Raw genomic sequence first — 20,431 nt, 5'->3', positions numbered from 1 at the left:
TGATGCCTATCTCCGGGTCCGGAAGCGCCTTCGTATGTATACTGTACTTGGGGTCTGTATAACTTCCTTTTGTGCCTAAATTGTGTCTTGATCAATTGCGTGTTACTGTCTGAACTTTTACCTGAATATCACTTGTGCTTTGGAACCACAGATTCCACGTCTAAGTCTTTATTTCTGGTATGACTGCGTACGCAAATTAGCGTCATCCTTAGAGGTTTATAGGAAGGGTTTTAGAAGGTACAGGCAGGGGTATATAGAGGTTCATTTTAATATTAACACATTTCAATATAAAGACCAGCCAATGCAACAAGCAATAGAAACCAGACATGATCTTGCAAATAACTGTACTTAAGTGAGTTGAATTGAGGCTTAATTCTACTTAAAATATAGTTTGCTTTTTCCTGCCATTTTACCATCCATGCACAGTGACTAAGGGGTCTACGTACTAAGCCTTGGAGAGTGATAAAGTACCAACCAATCAGCTCCTGCCACTTTACAGGCTGTGTTAGAAAAATGACAGTTAGGAGCTGATTGGTTATTTATCTCCGTCCACTTAATCTCTCTCCAAGTAGACCCCACAATAACTAGACATCAGTCTTCCAATTTACTGAAGTGACGTTTTCGGGGAATGGGTATGTAATGCCGGCTGTCAGGATGCCTCCTGTCACAGTACCGACAGCCGGCATCCCAATGGTTGGTATCCTGACAGGGGTCGGGTAAGTACACTTAGCCCCCTCCCTTCTTGTGCCTAAACCTAACCCCCCCTCCCCAGTGGTGCCTAACCCTCCCCTCTAGGGGTGCCTAACCCTAACCTCCCCCACCCAAAGCCTAACCCTAACCCTACTATGCTGCCGCCAGATCTCCCCACTCCCCCCGCCCCGTGGCTAACACTAAGGGGTCCCCGGGCTTACCTGGTTCGGGCAGCTGTCCTTCTGTGTTCCTGCATCAGGATAAAGACAGGCAACGGTATTTCGACGTCTATCTTAAGTCCCTTGTTGTGCTTCCAGCTTCAGGATTTAGACCGGCAGCATCGCGGCCGCCGGTCACCCCCATTTTCAGATTCATTTTTGTTTGTGTACCTAGGTGCCCACACTTCTGGCAACGTCTAAAGTAAATGCAGCACAGGGACTAGAATGGGAATGTCCAGTGACGGTCCTGTGCTCAGTAACCTAAATTCCTCTGTACAAGCTGAAACTATAAAATCTATTTTGCTCCAGAATCATAAATATAATAATATAACTATTCTAGCCTTATGTATATGTCTGTCCATTTTTGGTCACATGATCGACATAACCCACGTGATCAGGGTCAGCTAGAAGTCTATGGAAGGGTTGCGTACAGGATCTTAGTGGTCGGGATGCTGGCGGTCAGAACACCGACCGTGGCATCCCATCAGTCAGAATCCCGACCCAATTAGGTAACTGTAATCATCCTTTCCCCCCCTCCCTTCCCCCCTGCAGCCTCCCCCTCCCCCTGTTGCCTAACCCTAGACCTCCCCCTAACCCTAATACTTATCAGGATGATGGCGGTTGGGATTCCTATGCCGGCCTCCTGACCAACGGGATGGTAACTAAATCCCTATGGCGTTGTGGCTGCATTTGACATTACTTGCAGTAATTGTTATCTCAATATTGCTTGTAGCAGTAGAGTGATTTTCTGCTACTGGGTGTGCGCGGAAAAACCCTTAACTATGGCGTATGTGTTACACGGTGTGAGGTGCAGTTGCGATTAAGATACATGCTATCAGAAAGGTACTAGAAATGTGCCGGGTATTCCTAGGCGGTGACTCGGGGCGGCTATACGGACGTAACAACTGTATTTTGTGTCTACTCTACTAGGCTGCCTTTGTGTTATGCATGAAGATCTGAAACAAGTAAGTGTGGCAAATATGCAGAAACAGAAGAAATCAGGAAGGGGGCAAAAACTTTTCACGCCAGTGTAAAGGCACACATCCACTAAGTGATTTTATTGGACGTTATCGTTCAATCGTTTGCAAATCATTTGCAAAAATGTATTAAACGACCAGCGATGCGCGCTCCCGCTCGTCGTTTAGACATCTATCATGGTGGAAACATGCTGTACAACCTGACGATATCACAGCATGTTTCAAGATGATTGATGAGCCTTCACGGAACGACTGCTCGTTCAGTGTAGGTACATCACAGACTGACAAACAACAGCACGATTACAATGTCGTAATTGTGCAGTCGTGTGCATATCTTCTAGTGTATGTGTGCCTTTAGTCTCAGGCCAGACCACTAGGGGTATATTTACTAAAGTGCAGTTTTTTTTAAGTGGAGATGTTGCCCATAGCAACCAATCAGATTCTACTTATCATTTAACTAGCACCATCTAGAAGATAATAGCTAGAATCTGATTGGTTGCTATGTGCAACATCTCCACTTCTAAAAACCCGCACTTTAGCAAATACACCCCCTAGCGTAAGCCGGCCTTGGAGAAGCAATTACGTACTGTCCCCAGTATCCCTCTTGAAAGCAAATCCCAGGAGAGCGATCTTCTTATCTGCCACGGTGTTAAAAAGACAGCTTACGATGCGGGAAGCAAATCTGCGCCGCTGATATTCGTTGATGTCGAGCACCTGAAATTAGATTTAATATCATGTTTATGGATGCAGTGATTTTTCTCAGCCTAGCTGCATATACTGTATATGAGGGGACAGGTGAGTGCTTTAGGGATTTCTCTGATTTTGCTAAAAACACCTCTTAAATAATCATAGTAACAGTTTAACTCATTAAACATAATTTAATGTCATGATAGAAGGGTGGTTAGTGAGATATATTTGTTCAGTAATAGGTCCTAAAGGTGCGAATGTGAGTTAGCAGATGCTTTTTGGTCAATTGAATCCTTGCTCTTGCCTGCTGCCAGTATAAAGCCACCTCATGGAGATTGAGGGTCTCACAGATGTAAATCAGCTGAAAGCAGCTCCCTCCAAAACCTAGAAGAGATAAAGAGGAACATTACGCGATCTATGGAAAAATAAATACAATCACCATGTTGTAGCCGAGCATCTCTGTTTTAATATTGGTTTCTTGATATTTCAGTGATCTTGCAAATTACAATCTTTGTTTTACTATTTTCTCTTTTCCCCATTTGTTCAGTAATGACTGAGGGGCTAATTCAGCAGTACACGCAAGTGCACTGCTGAACGCAGATCCCCGATTATCGGGGATCTGTGCATGTGCAGGACCCATTCTGCGAGTGTGCAGAATGGGTGCTGCTAATACGCACGCTGGCCCCTTGAATGCCTCTGCCTGATTGACAGGCAGAGGCATCTTAGGGGCAGGGGCGGCTTGCGTTCCCGGAAACGAGCTGTGTCCGCCCCATTTTCCGGGAGTGGCAAGCCCAGAGACTGCGTGGAGATTCGTAGTCTGCTGGGCTTGCAAGCCGGCCAGCCTGAGTAATCTGAGGCTTACACAGCTGGCCGGCTGCCCGCCTGGCGCCGTCCACCATCGCAACCATCGACCACCGATGGTCGCGATGGTGATCACAAATGCAGCAGGGGTATCATTCACCTCCTGCTGCATTTGCATAATAGCAAGGATCACATTGCAAAGCTGCCTGCGTACAGCAATCCTTGCTGAATCAGGCCCTGAGCCTTTAACCACAAGAGAAGGCAAAATTAAGCAGTTGTAACTAGGGGGTCTATTTACTAAGCCTTGGATGGAGATAAAGTACCAACCAATCAGCTCCTAACTGCCATTTAACAGCCTTGGATGGAGATAACGTGAACGTAGATAAAGTACAAACCAATCAGCTCCTGACTCATTTTTCAAACACAGCCTGTGGCGTGACATGGCTTTTAGGAGCTGATTGGATGGTATCTCTCTCCGTTCATTTAATCTCCATCCAAGGCTTAGTAAATAGACCCCTATGATTGATGGCATTCAGGGCAAATAATAAAAAAAAAAAGTCCCCTCTTGAAAATTGATCCTTAAAACTCTGGCTGAATTCTTTAATTGATACTGAAAACTGGAAGCACAAGTTGAGAAACACAAGAGTAAAGCTGGGTACACAAGTAAAGATCTTGGGGCACATTTATTGCAAAATGCGATCAGGGCATGCAGTACCGCCCCTGATCGCATTGCAAAATGCGATCCTATCTGCCGGATGTATTATCCGGGACATACAGGGAGACGGGCTCCGAAAAGAGCCCGTCCCTGCGATGTCTCCGGAGGGCGGTCGGGGCTTCTGCGCATGCACAGTCCCGCGGACTGCACATGAGCATCGCCTATTGCCGGCGGAGGGATCTGGCAGATCCCTGATTTTATAATACTCCTGTCACCAGCGGAAACTCAAATATTAGGCCACCTAAAAAGAAAAATAGTTATCCCCTTTTATAAGTCTGTCACTGTCACCTTCAAAGGAGAAACTGCTAATCTTACCCAGGTGGTTACCCACTTTCCAGCCCTAGTACCTCTATATGACATTAATGCACTTTATTTTAACCCTGACTGTGCCAGGGTTTCTGCTTGTTTGTAGCCACCCAGGAAAATAATCACACAAGGGAAGTAAAGGGAAAACCGTGCAATTCATGTTGCCTTTCAATAATATAATGTTGCCAAGGGTGGTAAAGGATAAAGGGTGACAATAAAAGGGCAGATATACACTGTAGTGATTGTTTACCACATGTGTTCACATTATACAATGAATCAACTCCCTCCTTTAGTAAAATAAGTGTTTTGCAAACTTAACAAAACAAACATAACAAAAAGAATGTAATAAAATGTTCTTGCTGATTCCTCATGAATGTGTCATAGATTCCTGATCATCATAGCAGTAGGGGTGCCGAGAGAGGAGGGGGTGGGTACTAATTAACCGGGGCTGGGTCCGCCATGCCTCCCGCGATTAGCCCACACCCTTGAAAAGTACCAGGACCCGCCCCAGCTCCCCGCATATCAACACTACAATCTTTAAGTTTCCCAGGGACCGGCCACTCCCAAATAAACTGGTGTCTGGCATTACCAGGGGCTGCAAGACCTTTGCGTTTTCCTGCTCATAGAAAATTCCACCCACAGTATACTGTGGGACATATTTATTAATAGATGCGGCCAGCCCCTGATAATAAGGATTCCTTATTGCCGCAATACACGGCACTGAGGAATCCTTATTCACCTGAGTGTTTTATTACTGAGTTGCTGGGAAGGGTGCTCTGATAGGAGCCCATCCCTGCAGTCATTAAAAGTAAAGTGATGGCATCTGTAATCACTTTACTTTCTATTTCGCCCAGATGCTCATGGGCCGATGTCGCTCAGTGCATGTGTGAGTGGGCAGCAAAGGAGAAGGACCCTACGGAACCCTCTCCTGAAAAATTCTGCAGAGTATAGCCCATAGGCTACCACGGGCTAGCGCCATCCACAGATAAAATCTATAGCTTCGCAGCCCATAGAAACCTGTGGGGACATGGCTGCTGTCGGAATTGGAGGAACCATGGTAGATATGTAGATATCAGCTGCAGTCACTCCAAGGTACAGTGGGATGATACTTAATATTTGCGGGGGATATCTTGCAAATATTATTTGATGTTTTGGCCCTTAAGAGGAGCTTCTGTGTATTAGAAGCCTCAGAGATGTTATCTGTACTTCCTGGTTAATAACCACGTTCACCCTGGAAGGTGCTTATCTCTGAATATCAGCCTTTTCCTACTCTATGGGGAATCCACATTTGTACACGTCAGCTGCATCTCCACCTGCAACTTATGGGTGTAACTGGATGGCAACGAAACGAACGCATGTAGGCTAAGTGTTCTGAGGGCGTGTCTTGGGCAAATCTGATTTCAGAGACTGTCCTTTTGCACCAGATATAGGGAATGGGTATGTAATGCCTGTAGTCGGGATGCCTCCTGTCTAAATATCGACAGCGGCATCCCGACGGGTCAGGTAAGTATACTTACCCTTCCCCCTTCTCACCCTAACCCTCTCCTTCTTGTAGTCTAACCCTCCCCACCCCACACCCTAACCCTCCCCATTAGTGCCTAAACCTAAGTCTCCCTCCTTCGTGCCTCAACCTAACCTTCCCCCTTTAGTGCCTAACCCTAAATCCCCCCCTAGTGGTGCCTATCCTTAACCCCCCTTTAGGGATGCCTAACCCTAACCTCCCCCTAAAAAACCTAAAGCTAACCACGTTATGCTGCATAGACCTAACACTTCCCCCCCTCCCTCCCTGTATTCTGGCATCAGGATTAAAATAGGCAACGGTATTTTGACGCCTATCTTAAGTCCCATGTCAGGCTTTCACCGTCGGGACATAGACTGGCGGCATACCGTCCGCTAGTCTGCTAACTACATCCCAGATATAGGGCTGGTGCACATGATAACAGCTACTTCAGCAAGTGCGTGGATGAGGGGATCAGCCACACAGATGCCCGCAAACCTGAATACTGGAAAAAATCTGCAAATTTTACCGAGCACGCCGTTCGCCCAACTTGCGTGCAATGCTACAACAGGCCTTAAATAGTAGAAACTTGGAACAATTTTGAGAAAAAAAACCCTCCATAAATTCGACGCTTATTTCTCAGTGCTGTTCAGTCTTCATATATGGATACATGCAAAGGCACTCAATCTCACAGCACCTTACCAACGCTAGCTTGCAGGAACAGTCGCCCGATACGATTGTCTGTACCAACAGCATGAGCCACCTCCCCGACGTCTGCTCCCGTCACCTCACAGAGAACGCTGATTGAATTTATGCTGCTGATTCTCTGTGCTAAAAAAGCATTGGCTGCCTGCAAGGAACACGAAGCACAGATTAATGGCTGGAGTGTGAGATGAATATTAGACAATGGGGTGTGTCATTAGACAGTCTGCAACTGTTCTGGATTTATGGAAGAATTATCTCTAGTTAAGTTGATCTTCTGCCTTGTCCAGTAAGGAAACATGGACACAATGGGATCAGACAGCGTAGTCGTTGAAGACAGGTCAGGTAAAATAGGTTCAGAGTCCAGGTTTAAACCAAAAGTCAGGGTCACTAGAAGGCAGGGTCAAAATAAAATAAAAAAGTCTTACTAATTTTGTTGTTGCAATGCGTTTGTTTGTTTTGCAGAAAGGTCCCTGAGAAAGCAGACTGTCTGCAAAACTGTATGCGTTCAGCATCCCAGCGGCTGCGATGCCGACGCTTACCTTACCGGCGCCGGTCAGAATCCCGGCACTGGCATCCCAACCGCTGGGATGCCAAAGGTAAGTAACGAATAGGTTTAGGGTGCAGGAAGGGGGAGGTTATGTTCAGGCACTAGGGGGAGAGGTTAGGGTTAGGCACCAAAGTGGGAGGGTTAGTGTAAGGAGAGGGGGAGAATTAGCATACCGACCAACAAGTGTCGGTATGTTAACCCTGTCGGGATCCCGAATCAGGATTTAATACCAAATCCCTGCAAAACACTTTGCAAATATAAGATTTTTTTATAAAATGTTATGCTTTACTTTTATGCCTATTCCTAATGTTTTTATATATTCATCTATACCACTTTTTATGATCGCATATTACGCTATTTTATTATGTGATTTGTGAAGTAAAATTGGTTTCACTTTCCATTCCCCAGGACACTGCGGTATTATATGTATTTTAATAAAACCACTTGGTATGATGAAACCTATATTGAATGGACAATTCCTTGGTTACAAATAGCTCATTATTAAGTAAGGAGGATTGCCCAACAAAGACATTATAAAATTATATTGTAGTTTTAAAATACCCTAGTTAGCACTGGAGAAACAATTTATTACTATAGAAACCCCTATGTATCTCCTTGTCTGCAAACTAAGGTAATTCCTTCCATTACATTGGCGCCAGTCACTAACCTTTTTTTGTACCTCTATCATTTAGCAAGCAAACTATTTAAAGGGGATGTAGTATATGTGGCCGCCGGTCTCAATCCCGACAGCGTAATCCCGGCAAGGGATTCAACATAGGCATCGAAATACCGACGCCTATGTTAATTCCGACGACGGAACATCGAGGACGCTGGATCGATTGTCCTCTCTCCCGGGTAAGTATACAATTAGCCCCAGGATGGAGGTTTAGGTTTAGGGACTCCCGGGGGGATTTAGGGTTAGGTACCGCCCCCGGAGAAGGTTAAAGTTAGGCTGGGGAAAGGGGGGGGTTAAGGTTAGGCACCCCCCAGGTAGGGTTAGGTTAAGGGTGCGGGGAGGGGGGTTAGGTTTATGCACCCATGGGGGGGTGTGGAGAAGCATACTTACCACCGGGCATTGGGATCTTCACCTGTCGGAGTGTCACTGTCGGGATTTGAGCCGCTGGTATTTCAATCTCATTCCTATTTAAAGAGCTGAGGTGAAAGCAAAAACAGAACAAAACATAAATGGGTCCATCAATAGTAATAACTCACCAGCTTGGAAAGCTCTGCTGACCAGGTGTTGGTGGTGATAATCTTATTTTTGGGCACCCAGTGTTTATATATTTCACACAAGGTCTCAATGGCCTCCTGGCCAGCTGGTGTCTCTTCGCCTCCAATAAGGATTCGATCCGGATTCTTTAAATTCTCTATGGCCGTCCCTTCAGATAGGAATTCTGGATTAGAAATAACCTGGTGACATAACAATATTATTTTGAAATGGAGATGGAACAAAGGTCCTGGGTCGCACACTAATCGCCATATCCGTCACAATGCTTGTATCACACTCCTCAATGCCGTGACCTGTTATTTTTACTAATTCTTTTAATCAAGATTTACCAGAAAACAAACTTTTGGAAAACCAAGGAGAGCACACGGGTCCTACGTACAGTCCTGGAAAAAACAGGGTCTGCGGCTGGAACATCCCTATACGTAAATTTCTTTTTTTATAGCTGTCATCATTATCAGCGAGCACCTGCATCGGTTCCATCGTTTGTTAGAAAAGATCAGTCAGAAAACAGGTGTTTTACGTGTATGCATAACTTCGCATCCCCAGCGATTCCATTGAAACAACCTGGGAGGGATGTATCAAGTACATCCCACCCACTATTGCATGAATAATAACGCCAGTATGCATGAATGCTTACCTTCCGGGCAGTGCCAGATTAATGTCCACATGGGCCTGCAGCAGAATTTTATGATGGGCCTATTGCAAGCAGCTGCAGGGGGTGTGACAATTGCTGCAGCATGTGACTGGTGGTGTGTGGTCATGACCTGTGTTGTGTAGGTGTGGTTTACATAGGGATATGGCCTGTGCTGTGGGTTTGTTTTGACTGTATACAGTGCCATAATTACAGGTATGCGACCGGTGACGCTGCACAGGGCTCGGCTTGCAGCACTGTCTCTACCCCGGCACAGCCCTTGCTACTGGCTAGCAGGGTGTTTGGAACGGCACCCTGCAGCCAGTATCATTGCTGCAGTGCTGCCCAGACAGACACCCTGAAGTCCCTGCAGCGTCCTCAGGATGCTCCGGGCAGCGTTGCACTTCCAGCTGCCGGCGGCCCTGGCCCCTCTACGTGACAGCATGATGTCATGCGCTTAGGGGGCAGGGCTGGCACTGGGTGCTATAGTGTATCAAAAAAATATATCTTTAGAGCCCGCACAGGAAAAAACAGACAGAAAACAGTAATAAGAGCATCCCTAATGTATATAATATACAAGATTGGGATGGGGTAATATTTTCCTGTCTAAACCAATTTATACACTAATCCTAGTATCCAGAACTGGACATAGATAAGAGTTGGCGGTGCTCCCCTGAGTCAGAGTAATGCAAAATATATGAAGGTATGTAGAAGAAAGAAGACTCTTGGTTGGGGGCACTCAAGAAGTTGTATCAATAGAAAAGACTAATGATACTAAAACTTAACTTTTAATATTCAAAATTTTAAAACACTAGATACTCAACAATACATGACATACACCATACAACATAAAAATCTTCCACTTAACTACTCAGGTAAGTGGGACAGATGGTGCACGTGACACCAATAATTGATGTGAAAAGATAAGCTAATTAAGCTACGTTCAGGCGAATATTATTCTCTATTATAGTAAATCAACAAGTTGTGTTTATCAATTACTATTTATGGATTCTCCTACAGTTGCATATAATTAATCAGTTGTTCACATAAATGTAAATTTTAAATTTTGAATATTAAAAGTTAAGTTTTAGTATCATTAGTCTTTTCTATTGATACAACTTTTTGAGTGCCCCCAAACAAGAGTCTTCTTTCTTCTACATACCTTCATATATTTTGCTATAGTGTATCGCCAGAGATGGTGCTGGTGAACAGCAGATTCTGTGTGGGGCAGGAGAGATCCGCCCACGCAGAGAGGAAAAGGAGTGTGGGAACACACCTAGAGGCTGCAATCTGTGAGAGCTCTATATCGGATAAGCTAACCCGGAAGCAGGGCAGGATTAACAGTGGGGCGGGCCGAGGGGAGCTGCATCTCCAGGCCTCACATTGAAAATAGACCCACAGGATACACTGACTGCAGTGCAGATAGAAAAAAAAGTTTTTTTTTCCTGTCACCGCCAACAGCCCAGCTCACTTACTTCCCAGCCGCCCGAAGCTTATACCATTCTCACCCCCACCTCCACCCCTCGGCTGGTTGGCTGGCTGACTGGCCGAACCCCGCCCACCTCTGGCCCGCCAAAGCTCCGTCCCCGAGTCATCTGAAGCTCTACCTCCTGTACTGTCCTACTCCAAAGCTGTGTCCACCAGTCTCCTAGTTCTGGACGGAAGGCAGCCCAGCATGTCCAGATTAACTTTCCACAGATCAGTGTAATGTCTGGCCCCTGTGTATTTATGTATGTTTTGTATGTAAATATATATATATATATATATATATAGCTAGGTGTGTGCGTGTATACTGAACAGTAAGCAGCCTAGAAGTATGAAAATATTATTAGCATATAGATGTGTCCACGCCGCTGCGACTTACCTTGGCATGTATACCACGAGTCGCATGCCAATGAATGGGTTCGTGTGTCTTGTTTGCTCCAGCGAATCAAAGGTTTGCATGGTGCAAATGCTGGCGTGGCCTGGCGTATTGTGGTGTCCACGTAGCAAGTCGCATTCCGCGATGTCTGGGCACGTTTGTCACATCAGCGGCAAAGATGAGCGTGGACACATCTGTATGCAGCTAAAATAGACACTGAATACCAATTTATGTAGAATATATAGAAAAAAAGGCGCCTGCAGGTCGCAAATAGAGTGAAACAAATTAATGTTGAACAAATTTAAATCTCTACAAAGAAAAATCTTCTAGGTTAAAGAAGACTGGGAAATGATTGGTTGCAACTTGCTGTAAGTAACAAAACTGCAAGTTCTCACTTTACCGGTGTTTGAAGACAAATTGGATGATTATCAATCCAGATTCATTAATTCACATATTTTACAACAAGGCTATACTGAAATTGTACTCCATAAACAGCCCCTGAGGGCCAAGTGTGAGATACACTAATCTAAAGCCGCATAAACACTAGACGACTTTTATGAATTATATGGACGATAACGATATAGTTCAATGATATATCGGTCATATCGTCCAGTGTGTATGCAGTGAACGACCAACGATGCGCGATCCTGCGGGTCTTTAACGATGTCTTTTCATCCGTACATGCAGGACAATCTGACTATATCATCAAGAAATGCCTGTTCAGAGATGTGGCAGGATGATTTTACTGAAAGATATCTTTCAGTGTGTACACTCAATATCGTTTGTCCTGCAATACAGAAAGTTCAAGGGAAATCTTTCACCAATATCGTGCATACAGCACATCGTCTAGTGCGTATGAGCCTTAACTTGTACAATAGACTTACTATTGTAGACAATGACTATTATTAATATTACACTCACCTGGAAAGAAATATTGCGCTTGGTACTGGTTTTGAAGATGCGTCTAATAATTTCCGCCGCCCTAACTGGAACAGTGCTCTTTTCAACCACTATCTTGTAGCCGTCTGCGACATCTGCAATCTGACGGGCGCAAATTTCTACATGCCTCATATTGGCGGCACGACCTTTACCTATGCCAAAGGTTTTTGTGGGAGTGTTCACCTGTGGGTGGATAATGAATGATTGTCAGGAAGTGAAACACAGTACTGAGGCCCAGATCCCAAAGTATTTCCACACATTAGAGAGAAACTGGGAAAATAGATTACCATGAAAATCAAAGCAACCAATCAGATTATAGCTACCACTTTACATAATGTATTAGATAAATGACAGCTAAAATCTGATTGGTTGCTATAATAAACAGTTATCGCATCTTATGACTGTAATTTGATTTGAGATCATTAGGAGTTTCAATTCTGGAAAAATATTTTTGGATGGGAAAATGTTGTGAGTGGAATTTTTTGGTGGGAAAATTTTGTGAGTGGAATTTTTTGGTGGGAAAATGAGTATCCAGGGAAAACTGAGGCATATCCGAGCCCTAGCTGAAGACCATAATATGAGAGACAATATCAATGTCGGACTGGGGCATGAAGGGCCCAAATGAGAAATTTAGTGGTAGGGGCCCATGCTTAAGGGGTGGTGTCAGCTAAAAGTCTGAAAATCTGACCCCTAGAGGAGCGGGCTGGGCCCTCAGAAATTTCCCTTGTGATCCTGTGGCCCGGGCGACCCTGGACCATGTGGTTGCATAAAATGTCAAACATCTTAACTCCTGTAATGGTATGGTGACTTTTACATAGATATTTATGAATGCTGATGACTTTAGATGGACCTTGACTTACTGAAATGAAGATGATGTCTGCATTTTTTATGGCTTCATTTATATTGGTTGAGAAGAAAAGATTTCTTCCTCTACAGGACTCCACCACTTCCTTTAGGTCAGGCTGTGGGACAGAAGAATATAATGATCCCACAGCATTAAGAACATGTGGAAGATCTCAGAATTTTATACTAATAAGACAATTCCATAACATGCAAAGTCTCCATTCACTTTGTTCAAGTAGACCTTTAAAGACACATCTTCATCATCTCACAGTGTAGTTCTGTCCTTAGAAATGACTGGTTTTAATTTATATTCTATAGTTTTTTTTACATTACATTTATGTCCAGTCACTTGAATAATAGTTTAGAACAATTATAGGATTTTCTAGGTTGTTACAAAGTAATGACTGCATATTTATTATACAGATAAGGGATGCAGGTCCATCCCCAAAGCATGCTCACAAGGCCAGAATGGCTGCCCAGTGATGGGATGGCAATCCCAAGCATATCTATACCCCATAGCCACCGCACTTCTACAATAGCAGTATATGCTAAACTGAATCAAAGCAATGGTCCTATTCATCACCCGTTTCCGCACTGATATACATACGGAAACATTCAGATCCGCCAGCCTTCTAAGTACACGTGTGACTTATTGTAGATCGTGCATGCCCAGTAACACTGCCAGGAAGAACCCAGCATTGTAAACTGTCACCGCTACTACAGGTTGAGTCTCCCATATCCAAATACTCAAAAATATGGAATTTTTTGAGCATGACTGAGATAGTGACACCTTTGATTTTTGATGGTCCAATGTACATAAACTTTATTTAATGTACAAAATTATTAAAAAATATTGCATAACATCATCTTCAGGCTGCGAAACATAAATAAATTTTGTGTACGTACACAAACTTTGCTTGATGCACAAAATTATTAAAAATATTGAATAAAATTATCTTCAGGCTCTAAGTATAAAGTAGGGTGTATATGAAACAAATGCATTCTGTGTTTAGACTTGGGTCCTATTCCCAAGATATCTCATTATGGTATGCAAATATTCCAAAATACGGAAAAATCCGATATCCAAAATACTTCTGGTCCCAAGCATTTTGGATATGGGAGACTCAACCTGTATTGTGAAAGTGGTAGTGAACAGGTTTGCGGTACAGCTGCTGTTTGGCACAGCTGACCCAGCACCAGAACAATGATAAATTTATCCTGTACATTTGGGTGTGTTGCCACAAATCGCGGCAAGTTAGATCCTTAATTTCAGCTGTGCTCATAAAGAAAACATATCCTTGGTTGTCTGTGCTAACGGTTAGCAATGAAAATCATTGAAGGGTCAATTGTCAGGATTATCACTCTATTTGTCCAGACGCATGGGTAGGCAAATCAGAAGAGTTCCAGCTGTTCGACTCCTCGAGTCAAGAGTCAGTGGCGTAGGTTCAACCCAGACGGCCGGAGGCAAGTTATAATTTGGTGCCACCCCCCACCCCCCAAAAAAAGAGAAAATAAATATGGTGCATATCTATCTATCTATCCAGCTCCTGGAAGATCTGCAGCCGCGCTTATGCTTGGGACCGCAGCACAGGTCCGCGCCTAGAGCTGCCACCAGGAAGGAGTTGGACGGGGAGTTGTGGGTGAGGAGGGGCGTCAGAGTCACACTGGCATGAAAAGCTGCTGAGGAGCAGCGACATCAATGAGCAGGGAAAGGCTATACTGTAGATAAGCGGAAGCGGCATCTGGTGGTTTGACATGGAGCCCTCCACTAGTATATGATTATGGTGGCTTCTCAGGTGCCGGGAAAAAGTGCCTTGTATTGGGCGGCCGTGACGGTACACTCCAGGTACATATTTACTGCCCTAAGTGGGGTGAATATATTGTGGGGTGAATGGAGGTGGTGCCCCTTCAGTGCTGGCACCCGGCGGCAGACGCCTCCATTGTCTCCCATAGTTCTGCCTCTGTCAAGAGTCACAAGCAGTGAATGCTCCTATGTGGCTCGTTACTGTGGTCAGAAGATGAAGGCACACTCTAGCTGATGGCAGTCTCCTTCTTGCCATATGTTCTGCTGGAAATTAGTGTTGGATGATTCATCCTGCTCAGTGAGACTTGGTTCTTCATGATGGGTGTTTTGGTCAACATATATTGTTTGCTAGAAGCAAGCAACAACCTATTATTTTATCATGTGGTCTAATGGTGCCGGTCCTCAAGTACCGCTAATGGTTCATGACTTCCAGAACTCCTGTGGATCTGTAGAATGTGTCAGTATGAATGAACTCACCGCATGTATTAAACTGTGACAGTTAGAAATGCACCAGCTACATGGTCTGGAAAATGTCAACCGTTAGAGGGACCGCGAGCTCGAGGACCAGTTTAGGAATGTCTATGGGTTGTGCTGTTCTACTTCCTATGCATTTTATACTACCTCAACAACACCAGTGAAATTATTACCCCCACTCAATTTAATTAAAGATGGAGAGAAGATGAGATCTTTGCACAAAATAACTTATGGTCACATACTTTGATGTTTACTTACTGAACAATTAAACTAAAGCAATCATAAGCCATGGCAGAGGCTGTTCCCCTATACAAACCTGAGATGACACCAAGGAACCATCTTTAACTTACAGCAGCCACTATCACCACAATTAGGAGAAATGATGTGAACAATGAATTTGAAGAAAATAAAAAACCCTACCTCATATATAGGCAGTCGGTCAGAGTTCCAGGCTTGGATTCGTTCTTTGTTTATGTCTACAACAGTGACCGTTATCTGAGGACACATTTGGGCAATGACAGTACATGTCGGACCTCCTACGTATCCTGCGCCAATGCAGCAGATATTGTTCACCTGAACCATTTTCAGTTACAGACCAGTCTCTATAGGTACGTGGCAAAAGGAATGAACCTAACAGTAAAAATACAAAGTCATCATAGTTTCCTTTGTCTTCAGCAATACATATGTGACTCAAATCAGAACTCCCATATTACCAATGGCCTGGAAGACTTTATCAAATTGAATACCTTAATTTGCCAATGACATGTAAGAGGGCGATTGAGTAATCTGACAGACTTTACAAACAGTATATGTTTTGCAATCACCAAAAACTACCCAGGTATGTATTTATTATACTGACCAAGATAAGCATATTTATCCTTGAACTGTTAACACCACCTATGGCTAATTAGATTTGTTCCCACTCAGGGAATAGATAACTGGAGGTAGTTGTAAGCCGGGCAGAACAATTGCCACCAACATTAAGCCATCATACACAGACTGCCCTTCCGCCGTTCAGCATATCTGATGAACGAGCAAATCTGTTTCCAATTTTCCTGCAACATTTCACAGGTGGAATTTGGCCTTACTGTTAAGGCGCACATCCACTTGCTGATTTCTATGTGCGATTGAACGATAACGATATAGTAATCATTCAATCGCACATGAATCGGGCACATTAATGTCGGAAACGACCAGCGATACGCGCTCCCGCTGGTCGTTTCCGACATCAATCATCGCCCGAATATGCTGGACAACCTGACGATAACGTCAGGTTGAGCATGGTAGGGGATGATTGATGTGCCTACACTGAGCGACTGAACGTTCAGTCGCTCAGTGTAGGCACAGCACAGACTGTGAAACGACTGCACGATTACAATGTCGTGCAGTCATTTTTTGGACTGCTAGTGGATGTGCCCCATAATTGTCCCCAGTCTTATCCAAACCATATCACTTATGGCTCTTAAAATCGAATATTTTTAAACCATTCCACTAGAAATCCTGCATTTACAAACAAGTAATTAAGAGGCTAATTTGTAATTTTCGACACTTTTCTGTTAATCCTTCCCTGACTTTGCATTTTCTCCAGATGCTATGACTTCTGTTCATTTTGAAGTTTAACCAAACAGCATGTCGGTGAAAAAGAAAGTGTGCCCATTTACTTTTTTTTTTAACTGTGCATGAATGGATACTGTACCCTGGCTGGGTAAATTTCACTGGACATTTGCCATTAGAAAATATTTGCAAAGCTTGGCAATCTTGCTGCTGCTGTATACAATGTCCAGCTCCAATGCTTGGGGAGCTTTCACATTGCGTAGGATTGTGCCAGGAAACTTGGCACTAATTGGATGGCAGCCAAGGAAATCCAATCAGGTGCCACCAGCTCTTTGTCGCTAGTCATTATACCACTGAAAAATATTCCAAGCACTGTATCTCTGGCAGCCCAAATTCTGGGGTCTATCAAGAGACTTAAGGCTTTTAGGACTAAGGAAAATAAACGCAGTGGAGTGGAATTCCGTGGATCGGCAGGGGTCGTAGGTGACAGGTAATGGTTTTAGTGTGATTGGTTCATTTTGTAAGGTGTGAAGGGGCTAAGGATCTGGATGATTTTGCATGGAAGAATCAAGAGCCAATAAGAATGAGGTGGGAGGTCATGTGAGATGTAAAGTGTTTAAGTTCAATTTGGTAGTATTTGTTTAAATGAGGTTGGAGAGGCGACCCAGCCCCGCCCAGACGGTAATCTGTAACTGTCGCGTCCACCTCTTGGCACCTCTGTGTATTGTACTTCTGCTCTGATACTGTGAAATGTTTTTTTTGTTACCCTGTATGGCACTGTGGACACCGTGTGGCACCTTATAAATAAAATTATTATTATTAATAATAATAATAACTACATTTTGCCAATTTGAGAAACATTTAAAGTGTCTTCAGCAATAGTGAATTAAATTATAAAACTCCTCAACCTAGACCTCTGTTATCAGACTTAGTGAACCTAGCTGCCGGATAAACTTGTTATCGCCAACAGCATGTAATGAAGCCGGTGAAATTATACATGCCAAATAAATAAAAATATTGGGCAAAATTATTTTGGATTTACATTTATAAGAAAAAACAAAACACAAGTGCATGAAAATAACATCTTTTTTTTTTTAATCCTTGTTTTGAGCTTGTCAGTTTTTTCCATGCAAAAAGTGCATTGCAGTTGGAAAGTTGAAGTATATCTGGGTAACTGACATTCGAAAAAAAATTGCTACACACAAAAAGAATCAGGTGCGTTTATTAGCCAGATCATGGTATATCCTGAAACAGGCAGCTCACAGGCAGCTACACCTGCTAAACAATATGCAATACATAGAAAGTGGGGCACAAGTTGTGCCCTACATCATGTGCTCCGTTTTACCCTCATGCCCTGTAGTAATTGTGTTTATCATATGTGAAAGTGTATCTGTGTGATGCTAATGCATTTTATCGTTATATTGTTTTTAATAAATTGTGTTTTTTCACTTGATCAAACTAGCGCTCCACTTTCTATCTATAACTGACATTCGGCCTGATTCTGAGATGTATGCAATAGTGATATTTATACAGTTGAGTGATTATCGGTAATCTGTGCAAGCGTCTAAATCAGTGCGACTTAGACGCTTGCACGGATTACTGATAATCGCTCAACTGTATAAATATGGCCATTGCGTACATTACCTTACTGTAGTCGCTCGCAGCGACTATTTACTTTACAGTCAGGGAGCATGTGGGGGAGGTATCAGGGAGTGGCAGCAAAAAATGCAAGTGTGTTGCGACCTTTTTCGGGGTGTCAAAGCCTGCGCCTGCATTCCCATACGCAAATTAAATGACTCTGGCGTTTCAGTACACGTGGCCAGTGGCGTCCCTCCCCTCGGTGACAGCCGTTGTGGGGAGGGCTGTAGTGTGCACGCCAGTAATCAAAGAGCATGGCCTCATGGGTAGAGGGTGTGGCCTCGCAGTCCAAACTACCATTGTAATCACTATGGGGGGGTGATAGAGGTGTCCACTGTAATCACCCTGGGGGTCCTGGTTGCGGACTGCCACTGGGGATCACTCTGTGTGCAGTGCCGCCTCCCTCACTGTGTCAATAGCCAAGTGCTGTACAGAATGCTACAGTGCAGCACCCGGCTCCTGTCACTGAGGAGTCGGCACTTTGGTGTCATCCCTTGGCGGGTGACACCCGGGTGCGGCCCGCCTACCCCTTGTGACACCGCTGCACGTGGCCATTCAGCCTGACCATAGGGTTACTCAAAAGGCCGATTATCGAAGGATCTTCGGCCGATGTTGAGTCTTTGTGCACAGCCGTTTAGATTTGCGATGCTGTCAGTAGGCACCTCCATACTAATCCCGGCGTCTGTGACATTTGCATATTTTGGCACAGGAGCTTTGGTGGCATTAGCGTACATCTCTGATACAAGCCCATTGTTGGTGTTGCTTACTTTAAAAAAAAAGCTTCAGGAAGAATATTTTTCTTAACCTTCTTAATGTGCTGCCTAAAACAACCAATATGTCTTATGCTGCGTTCATGACCAGCGGTACTTGTTTATAAATCAGTCAGAAAGGGTTAACCATAAAAGTAAAAGCCTCCCTTCCCCATGGCTTGTGTAATGCATACCCCCCAAAGTGTGAATTATGGGATAGGATATATGTGTAACATCTGGATAAAATTACTTCTATTAGCAGGATGACATTGCGAGTTAGCTGTATGAGAGCACAACCTGCAGTGATCAGCTGCACAGTAGACACTGGAGGAGGATACAGGCGGATACAGGGACACAGTCGAAGAGGGTCTGGGAGGTCCCACTGCCATTGGCTTCTGCTGGAAGATTATCTTCCAGCAGCCGCCCAGTGTGCATTTCTGACTGGTCACATTGTATGCGAACATATCAGGTAACGTTCAGCCTGGCGTTGTCGCAAACGATGTACCTGAGTCAGGCAAGTAGTTAAAGAAACCATCAACATTTTGAAACTTTTTTTCTACCACATCAGAAATTCGTTCAGATAATGGAAAGAAAAAAACAACTTTTTCTTGCAACTAGCCCTTTAAACAAGTAGTTTTACACCTCCAACCATCCTGGTTTTTATACATTTGGCTATTTATCCTTTTTATACATTTATTTGCTTTTAGGATGTATTTTATCACAATGTTATTTGCATACCTAACTGAACAGCTGATTCTGGTAGAATCCGCTATCATTACAACATTAAGGGGTCTATTTACTAAGCAGTGTTAGGAGACAGAGTGAAAAGTGATAAGGTGCCAGCCAATCAGCTTCCAACTGTCATCTCACAGGCTGTGTTTAAAAAATGACAGTTGGGAGCTGATTGGCCTGCACCTTATCACTTTCTTATCACTTTTCACTCTGTCTCCTAACACTGCTTAGTAAATAGACCCCTAATTCTCAAGCAACTGTTTTATTTAATTTGTTTGACAGAATATAATCCCTTATTACAGTTTACTGAGCCTGATACAGAGATGGACGCTAATGCAAGCACAACAGCATTCTCTAGCGAATCGCTGTTGCTAAAATATGCTAATGCATGTCCAATGCACAGCCAAGCAAACGGACGCCCACTGCTGCCTTCTCATATCCATCCGACAACGTACAACAGCGTAAACATAGGTAACATCGACGTACATCGGGCAGCAGAGTCTGCCCAGCCACAAACACTGAGGCTGTCCTGACATGCAGAGAGCTCTCATGCTACACAGATCGCAATGTTTCATTTGTGCACACCCATGAAACAGCGTTTAAATGGTTGCGACACGCCTATGTTTGCCTAGCTACCCCCTCTTACCTCCCCCAAACGATGACTTCCTGTCACGCACATTGTGAATGGATCCTCTGTGCGGGCATAATTGCAAAACAATTGCTGTGAGTGTGCAGTGCGGCTGACACGCATACGCAATGGATACCGCTCGATCTGCGTAAAAATCGGCATTGCATCTATCTCTGAATCAGGCCCACTGTTGTAATTAAGGAACT

The 20,431-nt window shown here is 44.0% G+C and overlaps 1 protein-coding gene across 1 annotated transcript in view; it reads right to left on the bottom strand.

Annotated features, from left to right (window-relative positions):
• The window catches only part of LOC148505990 (UDP-glucose 6-dehydrogenase-like), a 34,781-nt gene extending 19,275 nt beyond the window's left edge, over positions 1-15,506 (bottom strand). The window contains exons 1-7 of the mRNA XM_088447371.1: positions 15,345-15,506; positions 12,664-12,765; positions 11,786-11,986; positions 8,357-8,554; positions 6,595-6,742; positions 2,877-2,956; positions 2,469-2,599 (exon numbers count right to left, since the gene is read on the bottom strand). Of these exons, the coding sequence (XP_088303497.1) occupies positions 2,469-2,599; positions 2,877-2,956; positions 6,595-6,742; positions 8,357-8,554; positions 11,786-11,986; positions 12,664-12,765; positions 15,345-15,506 (1,022 nt within the window). The remainder of the gene's footprint in view (positions 1-2,468; positions 2,600-2,876; positions 2,957-6,594; positions 6,743-8,356; positions 8,555-11,785; positions 11,987-12,663; positions 12,766-15,344) is intronic.
• Positions 15,507-20,431: the final 4,925 nt, after the last annotated feature.

Source organism: Taudactylus pleione, unplaced genomic scaffold, assembly GCF_031769625.1.
Source record: "Taudactylus pleione unplaced genomic scaffold, aTauple2 ptg000431l, whole genome shotgun sequence".
NCBI classification, from domain to species: domain Eukaryota; kingdom Metazoa; phylum Chordata; class Amphibia; order Anura; family Myobatrachidae; genus Taudactylus; species Taudactylus pleione.
Note: the sequence above shows the minus strand (reverse complement) of the source record. Positions and strands in the feature narration are given on the sequence as shown.